Source organism: Suillus subalutaceus (assembly GCF_016647625.1).
Source record: "Suillus subalutaceus strain FC151 chromosome Unknown DFJ58scaffold_1, whole genome shotgun sequence".
NCBI lineage: Eukaryota > Fungi > Basidiomycota > Agaricomycetes > Boletales > Suillaceae > Suillus > Suillus subalutaceus.
In genome coordinates, this window is record NW_024540250.1 from 249,800 (window position 1) to 264,016 (window position 14,217).

At 48.3% G+C, this 14,217-nt stretch overlaps 5 protein-coding genes across 5 annotated transcripts; 4 read left to right on the forward strand and 1 right to left on the reverse strand.

Moving 5' to 3' along the window:
• The first annotated feature begins 61 nt into the window (after positions 1-61).
• Positions 62-2,050, forward strand: DFJ58DRAFT_752132 (uncharacterized protein). Its single transcript, XM_041387817.1, has 12 exons — positions 62-378; positions 431-495; positions 558-640; positions 687-824; positions 888-915; positions 973-1,108; positions 1,168-1,185; positions 1,250-1,280; positions 1,345-1,414; positions 1,466-1,526; positions 1,577-1,609; positions 1,662-2,050. The coding sequence occupies exons 1-12, from the start codon at positions 223-225 to the stop codon at positions 1,770-1,772; spliced, it is 930 nt and encodes a 309-aa protein (XP_041251134.1). The 5' UTR covers positions 62-222; the 3' UTR covers positions 1,773-2,050.
• Positions 2,051-2,147: 97 nt separating this feature from the next.
• Positions 2,148-3,853, forward strand: DFJ58DRAFT_752142 (white collar 2 type of transcription factor). Its single transcript, XM_041387818.1, has 5 exons — positions 2,148-2,558; positions 2,617-2,836; positions 2,921-3,296; positions 3,357-3,431; positions 3,478-3,853. The coding sequence occupies exons 1-5, from the start codon at positions 2,228-2,230 to the stop codon at positions 3,583-3,585; spliced, it is 1,110 nt and encodes a 369-aa protein (XP_041251135.1). The 5' UTR covers positions 2,148-2,227; the 3' UTR covers positions 3,586-3,853.
• Positions 3,854-6,402: 2,549 nt separating this feature from the next.
• DFJ58DRAFT_752152 (WD40-repeat-containing domain protein) lies at positions 6,403-8,063 on the forward strand. Its single transcript, XM_041387819.1, has 6 exons — positions 6,403-6,603; positions 6,651-6,736; positions 6,796-7,016; positions 7,067-7,249; positions 7,300-7,427; positions 7,480-8,063. Exons 1-6 carry the CDS (start codon positions 6,531-6,533, stop codon positions 7,971-7,973), a joined length of 1,185 nt encoding a protein of 394 aa, XP_041251136.1. The 5' UTR covers positions 6,403-6,530; the 3' UTR covers positions 7,974-8,063.
• DFJ58DRAFT_673931 (DASH complex subunit Dad3-domain-containing protein) lies at positions 8,060-8,589 on the reverse strand (the record flags this gene model as incomplete). Its single annotated transcript, XM_041383081.1, has 3 exons — positions 8,371-8,589; positions 8,212-8,310; positions 8,060-8,158 (listed from the first exon to the last, which is right to left on the reverse strand). The coding sequence occupies exons 1-3, from the start codon at positions 8,485-8,487 to the stop codon at positions 8,060-8,062; spliced, it is 315 nt and encodes a 104-aa protein (XP_041251137.1). The 5' UTR covers positions 8,488-8,589.
• Positions 8,590-10,546: 1,957 nt separating this feature from the next.
• On the forward strand, positions 10,547-11,948 carry DFJ58DRAFT_673936 (uncharacterized protein). Its single transcript, XM_041383082.1, has 3 exons — positions 10,547-10,815; positions 10,863-11,017; positions 11,072-11,948. Exons 1-3 carry the CDS (start codon positions 10,659-10,661, stop codon positions 11,681-11,683), a joined length of 924 nt encoding a protein of 307 aa, XP_041251138.1. The 5' UTR covers positions 10,547-10,658; the 3' UTR covers positions 11,684-11,948.
• Positions 11,949-14,217: the final 2,269 nt, after the last annotated feature.

The window sequence follows — 14,217 nt, forward strand, 5'->3', positions numbered from 1 at the left end:
TTGATGGTTGATGATTTTTGTTGACCATTTAGTTTGAGGAATAATCTGAGTCTTCCCCGCGGCCGTATTCCCCGCAAATTTTGAGTGGAGAAATGTCGTAAGTGGTGTCTTAGTCGGACCGGCTTATTATGTAGCATACCAAGCCTAGGCTAAGGCGGCGACTTTAAATTCCATTTCTCAACCAAACTTTGCCTCCTCCCACCCTCCGTCTCCCACATCGTTATGTTCTTCAGCTTTTTTGCTCGTGCTGTCCCCGCCGTCCAGCGGTCAACTGTCCTCACCCGCACTGTTCAATCATGTGTGAGATTCCAGAGTACAGCGTCAACAAAACCGAAACGTGTTCCCCGTGTTCTTCCCTCATTTTCTCTTGAGGGAAAGGTAAGCCTTTCTGTTCGTCTTCTAGCGATTGAGTTGTCTAACTATTTTTCAGGTCTGTTTAGTCACTGGTGCTGCCAGAGGTCTAGGTAATGAATTCTGTCGTGCATTTATACAATCGTTCGTCTCTTTGAGCTCCTTAATTTTACCGTGATGAAGGACTGATTCATTTTGGATTGTAGGGGATGCACGGAACTGGCTATTGTGGATCTGAAGGAGAATGAGGCGCAAGCTGCTGCTGCTGAACTAGTCTCAAACGCATGCGGTGCGTAGCCTGCTGTGTGCTGACGACACTACTGAAGAGCATCAAGTTAACAGCGACATGACCCCGGAAGACTTCAACGTGATTGGCGTAGGATGCGACGTGTCATCAGAGTTATCTGTTCAGCGTGCGTTTGAGCAAGTCATGGACACGTACGGGCGATTGGATTCGGTGGTTGCATCTGCAGGTAAATCCCTCCGTTTTCCGCAGCACTTATCAAGAACGTGAAATAACGTCATGCGATGCACAGGAATTGTGGAGAACTATTCTGCCTTTGAGTGAGTTGTATCCGACGTGCGTTGGAGCGCTTCTTGGAGCTGACGACCGCATCATAGTTACCCATTTGACCGAATAAAGCGCTTGTATGACATCAATGTTCATGGAGCCTTCTTTACTGCGCGAGAAGCCGCTCGGAACATGATTCCTCAGGGTGGAGGCTCCATCGTCCTTGTTGCTAGTATGAGTGCATCGGTATGTTAATCTGTGGAGACGCTCCTCTTTGTGAAAGGCCTCTGACGATGTGTCTGTAGATTATCAACATTCCACAGGTGAGTCATTGATGCCGGGATAAATCCATTAAGAAGACCTGACCCTGCATCGCCTCGGGGATAGCCGCAAACACCTTACAACGCTTCGAAAGCAGGTGTGTCCGCAATCTACCCTCCCTGGAAATCACAAGGGTCACTGATACGATATCGTCCTGATAGCGGTCCGTCACATGGCGTCAAGTTTGGGAGTTGAGTGGGCAAAGAAGGGTGTGCGAGTTAATACACTGAGGTTCGTCTTATGTTTCCTGTGGCTAACTGCGGGCTGATACACGTCATGAAGTCCTGGCTATATGTTGACGAAGCTTACCAAAACGATCCTCGCTCATGACCAAGATCTGAAGGTAGGTACACGTTAGTGAACTTGCTCGATTGAAAGCTAATGGTGGTGCAGAAAACCTGGGAGAGTCTGACACCTATGGGCAAGGTAAGATGAGCCTAGTTGATTTAGACGCCCTATTGACTGAGAGAACAACTAGATGGGTGAACCAGAGGACTTGGCTGGTGCCATTGTCTTCTTGGCAAGTGACGCATCTAAATTCATGACTGGAGCTGAAGTTCGCGTGGATGGAGGTTACTGCGTTATTTAAGACACTGGTTCTTATTCTTGGATTGTGTCTGCCATGTCAAATGTTGGGAGTAGCATCACATAGAGTTTTTTCATTAGAGTAATTTCAGCTATTTATAATACCAGGTGTCCCGCTTCCGATAGATAACTTGGTGCAGCACGCAACACGGTCACGCTCAGTGTCTTGTTTCCTCACGGGCAGAATCTGTTTTTACACGAAGTTGGTGTCGAATCTCACAGTATCACGATTGTCTTCTAGATTTTTCTAGATCAGTGTCTTATTACACTCCAGACCCTTGATTTGAACCTGCGAGAACCATGAAGAAAGTTAAAGAACGAGTACGATAACCTAAAGAGGGTTAACCGGCGGTATCAGTTATGCTAATAAACCTCATGACATCATGAGTACTGGGTATTTAGACTTTCAAATTCCTGGGTTTTTTACCCTCGTACCCTAACTCAACTAGAGTAAAAATCATGGCTTTAAATTCACATCCCGCGAATCTTACCCATAGGCCTGCCTCCTCGTCTAGATCCCAAGACACGACACCCTCGTTGTCCTGCATTAATGTTTCTGGCAACTCCACACCCAATTCTATACCATCCACTTCCAATTCCATGCCATCTACCTTTGAATTCACCAAGCGGAAACGCTGGGCAGATCTTCTGATACACGAATTGTCAGAGGCGATTATTTTTGTGCTCTCCAATGAGTGCAAAGTCTTATTTTGCTCAAGGGCCGTCTCAGAATTACTGGGTTGGCGAGACACAGAACTTATTGACAAGGATCTCATCGACTTGGTCAACGGTAAACATGTTTGTCGTCGTGTCACTCGCGTGGGCTCATTTGTCATTCATTTCTTCAGGCGAAGATAAGCATGCTTTCCGTGCGTCGTTTGAACAATCACTGCGCATGCGCGTGGAAATGTTGTCCTATGTTCGGTTCAAGCACCAAACCGAGTATGCCTCTCCTGCCAAGGAGGTTCTCTTCGAAGTCAAGGGTTATCCCCACTACATCGACGATGAACAATACGCTCGCTGCTTTTTCGCGGTGGCAAAACCATTCCCGAGTCGGAACACAGCAATGTAAGTGCATAAGCATGAATACATAAGTTAAACTTGGCGCGGCTTCTCACTCGGTTCTTTCTGATGTGTACTTACACCGACTAGGTTAAACACATTCCTCGAGCTCAAGATTGAAAATGAACGGTTGCAACAGCGCCTCGCAGAACTCAGAGTCCGGATGCCGCCACCTTCTACTATTGCCCATACTGGTCAATCGATGACTTCCATGTATTCTACACCTTCCAGTTCTCGTTCGACGATGACCCACCGCCCTGTTGGCGACTTGCCCCCCACGTGTTATACCACCCATCAAACCAGCACCTCATATGATGATTTGGTAACACAAACAAATCATCATCAACCACGGGGCTTTACTGATCCTTCCAACATGCTCACATACGGTAGCTACGTTCCTGCTGGTCAACAGGCGCAACAGCCAACGGAAGACAATTATGGCGATGATGCTTCCAGAAGGAAGAAGGTGTGTATTTCTATCGAACAGGTCTGTTCGGATGAGCATTTGACCTTATTGGCGACCAAGATCCGCAAGATGCACGCCGCTGAGCAGTACGTTTGCGTTACATGCGGGCGTACAGATTCCCCAGAATGGCGCAAGGTCTGTCGCTTGTATATTTCATCTTCTGTAGTTGACATCTTCTCAGGGCCCTCAAGGGCCAAAAACCCTTTGCAACGCCTGTGGCTTGCGATGGGCAAAACAAGTACGCACCAAACAGGATGACGAACAGCCTAGCGCCGGACCTAGCACCTGAATCCTGTTCCGCATCATTCGGCACGCCGCACCTGTCAGCATACCGCCTGTCACGGACATAATTTCCTTTCAATTGATGTTGAAACGTTGAAGGACAGGCTGTTTGGTGGCGTGCGGCTATCTTGTCAACGACTCGGATGCCTGCCGCCGAGTTGTTTTGGACCACTTTACGGTATACAACTCCACCAGTTTTCTTGCATAAACCACTTATATACACGGACACGCAATATGTATCTTAGACACTGGCATGATTATACTCTTCAAGATAAGGGTGTTGCTAGAGGCTGTGTCTGAACCTACTTGGCCCGCCGCGATGGGCCGCGACCCTGTCGGCCGATCATATTGGAGGTCCGCGAACCGAGGTTTATATTAGTCACAACAAAGAACGTGGGAATTTGTTAACGTCTGACAATATTTGTGACTTTGCCTTCCAAGTTCTAGTCAACAGTCAGCATCATGCATGTATGCACGTGTAACGCTCATATAGATGGATTCATCCGTTAGTATTCACCTGGCACACTTTGAGTACTGACGCCTTGACTTTCCACCCATTGTGCTGTAGCCAGTGGCACGCTCTAGCGATGTTTTTTCAACAGTGTCTTTCGAACGACTTACTCACTCATCACCCTCTCAGGCAAACTCGGCGAAAACGAAGGCCCTATCCACCTCGGCCAGGCAGGGCTCTTCAATCAGTCTAAAGACCCAATGGCTCGTTGTTTTCGAGATGGACACCACACATTTGTGGACATCCAACGTTACTAATGGACAATGACCAACTATTCTGTGACAAAGAAGAGAAGTATCGGGCAGCAACGACCATAGCAGCGAGCATATCGCTAGAGCCTTGTTCGCATTTAGCACTGGAGAGTTGAGGTATTGGGGTTGCATTCCGTGTGGATCGTTCCTAGCGATTGGACGACGCGACTTGGACGCATCCCTCCCACAGTGGACTTGGTGGGATATCTTGTATTTGAATCAACAAGTATGCGATCTCCTATCTGATGTGTCTGTGTTGATAGATTTTGTCAATCAAATTTTCGACTATACGATGTTCGATGCCAATGGCTGCTAGCAGCATCTGGGGAAACGACGAGTCTGCACGAAGAAAACTCCACGGGCATGGTCAGCCAAAGATGAAATTACAACAATTTTAAAATTTTGATGCAGTCGCGTTCAACGTTCTTAAGAAATGACTTGTTGCCTTCTAGGAAGCTCCTGAGTTTTCGAGGATCGGTAATCTAACTACTTGGGTTTCCCCGTAGTGCAAGGGAATGCTCGGGTGGACTGCATGTTGTGCTATTGTCTGTTGGCAGAATCTGCGACCCCTTTGTATGGCCTGCTTTGCCAGGGTAACAAGTTGTGGTCCACAGCGTGAAAAAGAAAGGTACGCTTCATTCACTTTATCCACTTGTCGCTTGAAGCGGTAGCTCAATGATTTAAATACCAGCACTTGTGTCTGTTCGCTCTTCTCCACTACTCTCTTTCACACCATTTTTCGCTATCTAACTTGCGCACTGCAAGTTACTCTTATACAGTTTACTTCCCTTCTGCCACTTACCAGGTCTAACCACGCGCTAGGATCTGCCGCCACCGAAGTATCTTCCATCCGTCAAAATGAACAACAATGCAGCTCGGCTCGGTCTACTCACCCTGAACCCCTCCACTTTGTCTTCCACGGGCAATACATCCGTTGTTCTGAATGGCACTTTCGCTGCGTCGAGCTCGACAGATATACTTCAAGTCCCTTCGTCCCAATACGGGACCCTTACTTTTGGTACTCCTGCTGAACAGGAGGAGGCCTCGCGTCCTAGGAGGGATTTGCGCAAGCAGAGGGGACGTTTGAAGGCATCGAGAGCGCTTCAACAAGAAGCGTTTCAGCGGGTGCAATCCTACCTTCAGAATCAAGAAGACCGAAAGGCGTACCCTGCAGGCGTGTATACACTGCCAAACCTGATTGTGCCTGGGCCGTCTAATGCCATGTACGGAATGGTAAATGCGGAGTTCTGTGCTGGATATGGACCTCTAGATACGCAGGCTCAGATAGGGAATGCTGATGTTCCTCCTCCTGTGAGTTCTGTTTCCTACGTCCCTCAGAGCCCCGTGGACCCACTGTCAATGTGCGGTCACAACCCCGTTCAGCAACATTACGGTGAGTACCCGGGTCATCAGGCTATTGGTGTAGCGCCTGATTATGGTCCTCCAGTGCAGGCCGCTGCTGCACCTCCCGCTTCACCCATGCAAGAGCATGCGCCCCAACTGCCTGAGGACGTAGATCACTGCATGCCTTCCCTTTCCCAGGAAGAGTTGCAAACACTGGTGGCACGCTTGCCCCCTCCTGCCCTCTCTGACAGGTCAGCTCAGTCTTACCAGGCACCAACACCGCCAGTACCATCTGTAGGCCCAGCTGAGGGGATCTCGACGTGGGGGACCAACAGGAAGGTGGTGGATGATGATGATGATGACACGATACGAACGAGGCAGAAGCGCCTCTGTTCTCAAGGTATTCCGGATGCCCCGGCCCTTGATGCAATCGCAATCGCAGCGGTGCCTCCCAAACTCGACGGATTAGTTCTCGACGTGCCTTGTGCTGATTGGGACATGAATGTAGATGCATAACCAGTCTGACCATGTATCAATTTAGCATATGGAAGACAGTAGTTAACAAAACAACAGTCCATCATGAGCCGCAGTGCACTTTGGCCAGACATCGTAGAATTGTTGTAATACGAGTGGTTGGTTCAAGTGACGGTGGTGGCTCAAGTGACCATTTTAGACTGTACCGCAAAGCCGTATTAAAAGTCGACCCCCCTTCTCATTTTATCACGTGCCTGTATCGAGCCGGTATTACTACTCAGAACCCTTCTCCTCCGACTCCATCTGCAGAGTAGACTGCTCGTCCTCTGCGCCAACACCGTTGACAATTCCACCTAAACTAGTTACGACACCATGTCTGCGCCAGAAGTATATTCAATCTCGAAAACTCCAGTGACGTGCCACGCATTCAACGCAGACCGCAGCCGTACGTCCTACTTCGATATATCCTTTGAATGCTAACCTTCAACACAGAGGTTGCTGTAAGCTTGAACGACAACAACGTTCAGATTTATTCAAAGCAGGGCAAGGAGTGGGTTTTATCCGAGACGCTCACTGAGGTGTGTGATGATCGGTACACGTTACTAGCCCGTCAACGCATTAACTACTAATTACCTAGCACGATAAACTAATCACATCTATCGATTGGGCCCCGAACTCCAACCGCATCGTCACCGCCTCACAAGATCGCAATGCATACGTCTGGTCCCTCTCTCCCGATCCGCTTACCGGAAAGTTGGTGTGGAAGCCTACCTTGGTACTTCTTCGTATCAACAGAGCCGCTACCTTTGTCCGTTGGAGCCCCAATGAAGACAAATTTGCAGTCGCCAGTGGTGCAAGGTACGTATCTCTTCTCTTCGAGATGATGTCATTTCATCAAACATATACAGGGCGATTGCTATTTGTTCATTTGATCCTGAGAACAATTGGTGGGTGGCAAGGCAGCTCAAGAAACCAATCAGATCGACCGTCCTATCTGTTGACTGGCATCCGAACAACGTCTTGCTCGCTGCAGGGAGCGCCGATATGAAGGCACGCGTGTTCTCCGCTTACATCAAAGACGTCGACAAGAGGTAACGGCAGGCTGTGGATTTTAGTCATATTGCTTACCTTTGATTTGTAGGCCCTCGCCTACCATCTGGGGCGAGAAGCTTCCTTTCAACACCATCTGCGGAGAATACAGCAGCCCCGCAGGCGGATGGGTTCACGCAGTCGGATTTTCTCCTTCTGGAGATGTCTTGGCTTTTGCCAGTAAGTCACAGCATATTCGCGTTGCCAGCAGGAAGACCCACAATTTTCACAGGTCATGATAGCTCTATCAGCATCGTTTACCCTGGTGGTCCCATGGTTTACAATATTCGCATTAGTTCTCTGCCATACGTGACTTTGACCTGGACTTCCGAAGATGCCCTGGTTGCGGCTGGCCACGATTGTCAGCCTGTCGTTTTCTCCGGCTCGGAGCAGGGTTGGGGTCTTATCGGCACTTTGGATGACACCACTGCTTCCAGTGCATCCAAGGCTCCTGGTGCAAGGACTGGAACCGTTGGGAGGCTGAACAGTGCAGCATTCAACACGTTCAGGAACGCAGATACGCGTGGACATACTGGAGATGCTGGCTCTGACACGGAGCTGCTCACCGTGCATCAGAACACGATCACCAGCGTCAGGCCGTACGCGTATGGAGGTGAGGGGATCGTTAGTAGGGTGAGCACTACTGGAGTGGATGGAAAGCTTATCATTTGGGATGTTAATGCTGTGTCGGCCCTTACTGGAAAGATGGGCGGCTTGAGGGTTTGAAACTAAATTGTTGTACATGTAATCGTACAGTGAATAACGTGGTATGTAAGCGTGCACGAATTAAATTTCTATTCTTTGGATGAGGATCATCTTCGTAGAGTAGTGTCAGCCGTCGCGTACGCATATTCACCCTCAATCTCTTGGACTGGCTGCTCGTTGATGACGCCCCAGACTGATGCTTTGAACTGTACCATCTAGATCAGCCTGAAATTGCAGAAGTGAAGAGTTATCAGCACACCAATGTCAACACCAAGCCCATTTTTCTCTCCAACACTCTTAAACGCGCAATAAGATTCTCATCTGGTCCTTCCGATAGCCGTCTCGTGGTAACGGTCAACTGCCACACAGATCAGGATTATGCCCGTTTCACCCGAATATGCGACAGTATGGGACCCACATCTTTGACATGTTGCGATAATTTGGCGTACTCCCACAAAACATTCGCCTCCAGCACGGTTAGACTGGCGTGCGATTCGTACGGGTTCGCATCGAATATGCCGACGTTCCCAGACATGATTGTGAAACCCACAAAAGATTGGTCGGAACTCCGTATTACTAGATGCTAGACCTTGCGAGACCCGCTCGCTCAAGCTCGCGTTTGTCTCGGTGCTTGTATGTGCGGTACAGCGGCCAAGTTCCTTTTTGGACCCGGCGGGAAACAAGGTAATTATTGCCTCCGAATTGATACCGCGCGATACCATAAACGAGTATGTTTTCTGAACAACTCCTGACCGGCGGGTGATACAAGATCCATATTGGCCCCGATACACAGTTTCCAAGTTCGTTGACGTTTTATTTGATTTACTGAGCTCGTGTACTCGCTGCATGCCGAGTTACTAAGCCAGTCAAGCGTAAGACATTGATAGGAAGTTGCCCCGCAAGCCATCGAGCAATAACACCTTGTAACGCGGACGATGAAGGACAGTGCTGTGAATGATGTTTTGTAATGAAATAAACCTCAAACCTGATGACGAGAGTGGAGGAGAAATGCAAGTTCTAGCGAAGCGACCACAGTATGATCATTTCCTGCAGTTCTTCGATCTATGGAATTTGCGCAAGGTTCTAAATCTACTGAGAGCAGCGCGCAAGTATTTCGAACGACTTCATACTATATTTTGTGTGACATTGGAATAAGCTTCAAAGCCCCCCTGGAAGCTCTTGCCAAGGTACGCATATCTGACCAGCTGGGACATACGCTCAATCGCCCGAATACTTTTCACACTCATGGTTTGAGTTGTGACTCTTATCGTGCTTCCCACCGTAAGCTCTATCTGTCTAGCAATCATGATCGGCCGTGCTCACCGTCCCATATCGAGAATCCACTAACTCAAAGAACTTGGTACGAGTTTCCGAGCGCACGTCGCACATTTTGTTAATCGGAGGTTGGATCAACAAAATGCGCGACATGCGCTCCATGTTTTGATTGCAGCATCAGGACCAGAGCGCAGTGCAAGTATCTTGCTGTTCAGATCCTGCCGGAGCGTCTGGAATACGGCCGTAAAGAAAGCACAACAACGAGCGTGCATATCTCTGTGTCGCCAGTAACCGTGAACTATATGGCTTGGCTAAATGCGGGAAAAAATGCCTGTCTCGCAGGCGTTGTGGATTATCTTCTGTAGTCGGGCATCAACTACAGAAGATGATCCACCAAAACAACCAGTTTTGCCGGTTAGATTGTCCTGGCTGCCATATGCATTGCCATGGGCCGAGCTTATCGATTATTAGTTGGACTTAGGTAGTTTTAGGATTTGAAGGGAGAACCGGCAAGAGGCGGAAACCTATTAATTCCCAACATGGGGCTCGTCGTTACATAATCTACAAAACCCAAGACACAGACCGACCGATTCGGAAGATGTTTGACTCCCAAAGTTCCTTTTTGAACGACTAAAACATCCTCCGGCGGTGAGATTTCATACCTATTGATGCCGACTCGGAATAGACCTTGAATCAAGTGACTTGCCGTCCGCATACCCGCTGCGGCCGTGCGGCACAAGAGATAGCCCCTGAGGCCTGGATGACACTATCGTCGCGATGTAGTCAAGGTACGATCAATTTGCTCGGTACGAAGACAACAGGAGACCGCGACTCGACGGACATAGGTCGCACTGTTAAAGTCAGGTTTAAGTGTGGTTACCATGATGGCTTACAGTTCTCAAAGTCTCACAGAGTCTAACAGGGAGGTAGACTGAGGTAGAAGGGTTAGTAATTAAGCGAATCGTGTACGTTCGTCATAAATTCGGAGCAGCGGTGTCCTCGCCATGTTCTAAAAAAGCAACAAGATCAAAACCCTGACCTGAGCCTCGAGGAATACTCCGAGTCTCCTCAGAAGCGAGCAGGACGCGACGCCAAATTGTTTACCCGCCAAAGTCCACTTGCTACTGAGTGTTAGCTTGATGTAAATCACCTGCTCTTGTTCATGCGGCCTAACGTTTTAACCGCACGCGATCATAGTAGGCGATCCTACGCGATCATGCTCTTGAAAAAAAAATTCATCCGATACTTCCGAATTTTTAATTGTTTCTCACGATCGAAAACTGGCTCAAAGTTGCCTTATTTGGATATCCCTCCTTGGCTGCAACAATATCAGCATGCTCCCCTAGTAAACAATAGTCATGGGATAGCCCGATCCCTTAAAACAGGGCATAGTCTCTTGATTTACTCCGACCTTTTCCAACATCATCACACATGCATTCATCACCCGTAACTTCATCACGACCATTCGCACCAAGACCTTTCCCTCCTCCATCCCTCACTGATGTCCCTCATGGATATATAGTCGACCAGCTGAGGACTCTCGCGTCTCACTACTGGGATAGACCACAGACCGCAGACTGTACCATAAGTAAGTCCTAGTGTTTTATTTACGGAACGTTCTAATCTCTTCGGCAGTTGTACCTGTTCCACATCATCGACCACATCTAGCACATGATTCCCCAGTCACTTCGTCAGGCTCTTCACCAGAGTCCTCACCAAGGGTTCAGGTAGATACTGGAAGACGGGCATCAGAACCTACTATCCATGCTGTGCCTCGAATAAAATTAAGAGTGAGTCATGCTGTTCATCAAAGACGCATGGTCCTTATTGTTTTGTGTTCGTAGTTACATATGGACTACCTCTCTTCACACTCGACGTTGCTACGAGGTCTCTTCAGCGGTGCATCTCCCAATGATCTCATCCACACTGGCACCACTCAACCCCGACATCCTTCCCTGCATGTCCCAGAAAGCCGGCTTCCTTCTCTTCTTCCTTCTCTGCCGTCACACCCCACACTCTTTCTCCCCGTGCCTGATCCATCATCCATACATCTAATTTTTCACTGGATGTACTTCGGGCAGACAGCACTCATGGAAGACTGTCTAAATCGGGGTGTCGTCCACTGGGAGGGGATCGCGCGCAATGTAGAGTACTTGGGACTTCCCACAGACATCAAAGTATTCCTGGGGCGGTGGTACAGGAATTGGCTTCTTCCGGCACATAGCCGCCCCGGTTCTGAACCCCGTTCGCCCACAGATGATGACGATTCTGATATTGAGCTGGAACTCGATGATGATGATGACGACGACGACGAGACAGATGATGATGATGATTACTCGATGGTTAGCTCATACACGGAGGATGTAGATGCTATCGCAGAGTTCGAGCGAGGCCGCACGCGGGCAATTCGCCCCTTGACGCGCTTATGCGGCAAGTTACAGATGTGTGGAGCATGACAGGCATTTGACATCTTTACGAATAGCTCACTGTATTTCATAATGGTTTGTTTGATCACGGCAATGTTCTTTGGTCTATCTTTATTCATTCTGATCTTTTTGCCGCATCCCCATTTCAGTCAAGATACCTCCATTTTCCAGGGCACGTTGACTAAGTTACTTATGTTTGAGAATTTCAATGCGTGGCGCCCCGCACCGGCGCTATCCTAAAGTAGTTCGCGCCACCGCACAGCAATTCGCATCCGCAGTGCTGATTGTGATATAGTACCTTTAATTGTGTCAGATGCAGAAGGGGAAGGTGTGTGTGTATGACAAAATTAATTTAAAGACAAAGAGCCGTTTCTCGTAATCCAGAGCTCCCATACAATTGTCCTCACGATCGGATACATAGTACCACTCCAGAGTCTGTAATTGTGTCAGATACCAGAAGGGAAGGCATTTAAGACAAAAGTTAAGACATAGCTTCTCGTCATCTTATCGACTCGGAGCTTCCACGCAATTGTTCTCAAAACCTTCGTGAGCGTCAATCTCACGCAGGCAAGTACAACGTGTATTAGGCGATAGGGTAAACGGAAGCGAACATCCCCCACATCAGAATAGATGATCTGGCGACTGCCCTCGGAAGACAAAAGACGAATGGTCCCCTGAAGGATAAGAACGTGACTATCCCCACTTGAACCCCATTGGTCCTAATTAGGAAAGAGAGAAGAGCGGTGTGACAGCGGAACCAAACAAAGCCGGGCCTTTCCAGATTCGGTTTTACAAAGTACCGCACATGCATATGCTAGACTCAAATCTGCGTTTTAACTCGAGCCTTTCCATTCAGCCACAATCAGAGATGTGTAATGCAATACAGGTGAGTCACCAACTGGCGAATAAGTCATAACGAAAGAAACGCGGCAGGTATGTGAGACATCCCGATGCTTGTCTTTTGGGTACTAGTAGATGGCCCGACTCGGATTCTCGCTCGCAGTGCACAAATGGTATGGTACCTTTGATACAATAATCCGTTGTTCTAAGCTTAACCACGTCTGGATGCGCCGAGACACTCCAGGAATTAAAGGGACCCATCAAACAGTAAGTTCCGAATTTCCATTAGTCAAACATAGTATGGTGATATCAATTTCAATTTTTCGAGAAGATAGCGGCCGAACAGCGTTTTATCCCATCCGATGCCGTCGAGCCATGAGTACTTGAGTGTTCATGAACGGAAGTATTTATATTAACATTCAGACGATGCTCGGCTGCAGGCTAAGCAACGATGGATTCGAGGGAGGCCCCCGCGCGGATGCCCTTGGATGGCACTTGTACCAGCCAGAGGCGATCCTCCTAAATATTCGGTTTTCCCCTGCCAAAGAACGGCTTAAAAATGTAGGGGGGCATATTGAGAAAAACAAACAATAAGTGGTACCGGCTTATCCTTTCGTGATCATTTCATACGATACGATGCCTCCTGTCCACATGTGTGTTGTCATATGAAGAAGACCCCGGGGGTCATACGAGGCGGGGTTCCAATAATCAGCCATCATCAGTTAGACGTGCACATTCAAAATCTGCCTGTCAGCTCCTCGTCAAGCCCAATAAGGATCTTTTACTGACCTGAGGTCCCGGTAAACAATTCCCTATGAAAAAAGATATTAGCGAAAATAAATACGGTCAGTCTCAGCATCGAGGGGCCGCGGGTTTGGATAACATGCTGAAAACAACATGTAAACTCGAGCATGAGGCCAAGGGCCAATTGGTCTAGACGGCATTTATGACAACATTCACCCAGGACCATTCAGACGTGTGCATTCTCTTGGCATCGTAGGGTCTAGCTGGAAGACCTTTGTTAGAAATGCGACCGGGCCCAGTGAACTATACACAACCATTTGATTAGTCGTAGTACTGTAGTCAGACCTTAAGAGAATGAAGACAGTCATTCCTCATGAATCAGTTTCGTCCTGGAAAGGACTTTGAGGGTAAATAATGACCCTGTGGCGCTCCAAGTCGGAACTATGTAATATGCGAATATATTGAAGACCCTCTAGGGTCAGTGCTGGCCCTGGGGGTCTAATGTATCGGATGGATCATTGCAGTGGCAGGATATCACGAGTTTAGCTATAATAGCCCGGTAATCTGTGATTTCGATACGTGACTATGGACACAACGTCAGTGAATTTGTCTCGAGCCCAAGAAAGCACGTACTGCCAATAGTAGGTGTGACAGCGCGAAGCACCAGTAAATCCTTTGAGGATTTGCTTACGAACATACATGCCTTTGGGAGTCTGAGCGGAATATATATTTTGGTTTGTGAGCTTTCTGATGGTTTGCCAGTTGAAGTGGAGGTCGGGTACCGCATGCGATAACTTATAAACTTGAATTTTACGATTTTGAAGTTATCTAGCCACATGATGACAGAGGCGAAAGCGGTTGACCACAAGTCCAGAGCAATAAATACTGAACCGTCAGGCCAACGTAAGGCCGTATATCTACCATACGCAAGGACGAAATGGTTAGTTCTGCGGCTTCACCTGAGCTTCCAGTACTTACAT

Excerpts from the sequence above, each read along its gene's own strand:
- DFJ58DRAFT_752132 (XM_041387817.1), top strand. The coding sequence starts at position 223 with ATGTTCTTCAGCTTTTTTGCTCGTGCTGTCCCCGCCGTCCAGCGGTCA. Across the intron at positions 825-887 it reads TTCGGTGGTTGCATCTGCAG|GAATTGTGGAGAACTATTCT; the intron begins GTAAATCCCTCC and ends TGCGATGCACAG. Across the intron at positions 1,527-1,576 it reads CTCATGACCAAGATCTGAAG|AAAACCTGGGAGAGTCTGAC; the intron begins GTAGGTACACGT and ends ATGGTGGTGCAG.
- DFJ58DRAFT_752142 (XM_041387818.1), top strand. The coding sequence starts at position 2,228 with ATGGCTTTAAATTCACATCCCGCGAATCTTACCCATAGGCCTGCCTCC. Across the intron at positions 2,559-2,616 it reads TCTCATCGACTTGGTCAACG|GCGAAGATAAGCATGCTTTC; the intron begins GTAAACATGTTT and ends TCATTTCTTCAG. Across the intron at positions 3,297-3,356 it reads ATGCTTCCAGAAGGAAGAAG|ATCCGCAAGATGCACGCCGC; the intron begins GTGTGTATTTCT and ends TTGGCGACCAAG.
- DFJ58DRAFT_752152 (XM_041387819.1), top strand. The coding sequence starts at position 6,531 with ATGTCTGCGCCAGAAGTATATTCAATCTCGAAAACTCCAGTGACGTGC. Across the intron at positions 7,017-7,066 it reads GCAGTCGCCAGTGGTGCAAG|GGCGATTGCTATTTGTTCAT; the intron begins GTACGTATCTCT and ends AAACATATACAG. Across the intron at positions 7,250-7,299 it reads ATCAAAGACGTCGACAAGAG|GCCCTCGCCTACCATCTGGG; the intron begins GTAACGGCAGGC and ends TTTGATTTGTAG.
- DFJ58DRAFT_673936 (XM_041383082.1), top strand. The coding sequence starts at position 10,659 with ATGCATTCATCACCCGTAACTTCATCACGACCATTCGCACCAAGACCT. Across the intron at positions 10,816-10,862 it reads GACCGCAGACTGTACCATAA|TTGTACCTGTTCCACATCAT; the intron begins GTAAGTCCTAGT and ends TCTCTTCGGCAG. Across the intron at positions 11,018-11,071 it reads TGCCTCGAATAAAATTAAGA|TTACATATGGACTACCTCTC; the intron begins GTGAGTCATGCT and ends TTGTGTTCGTAG.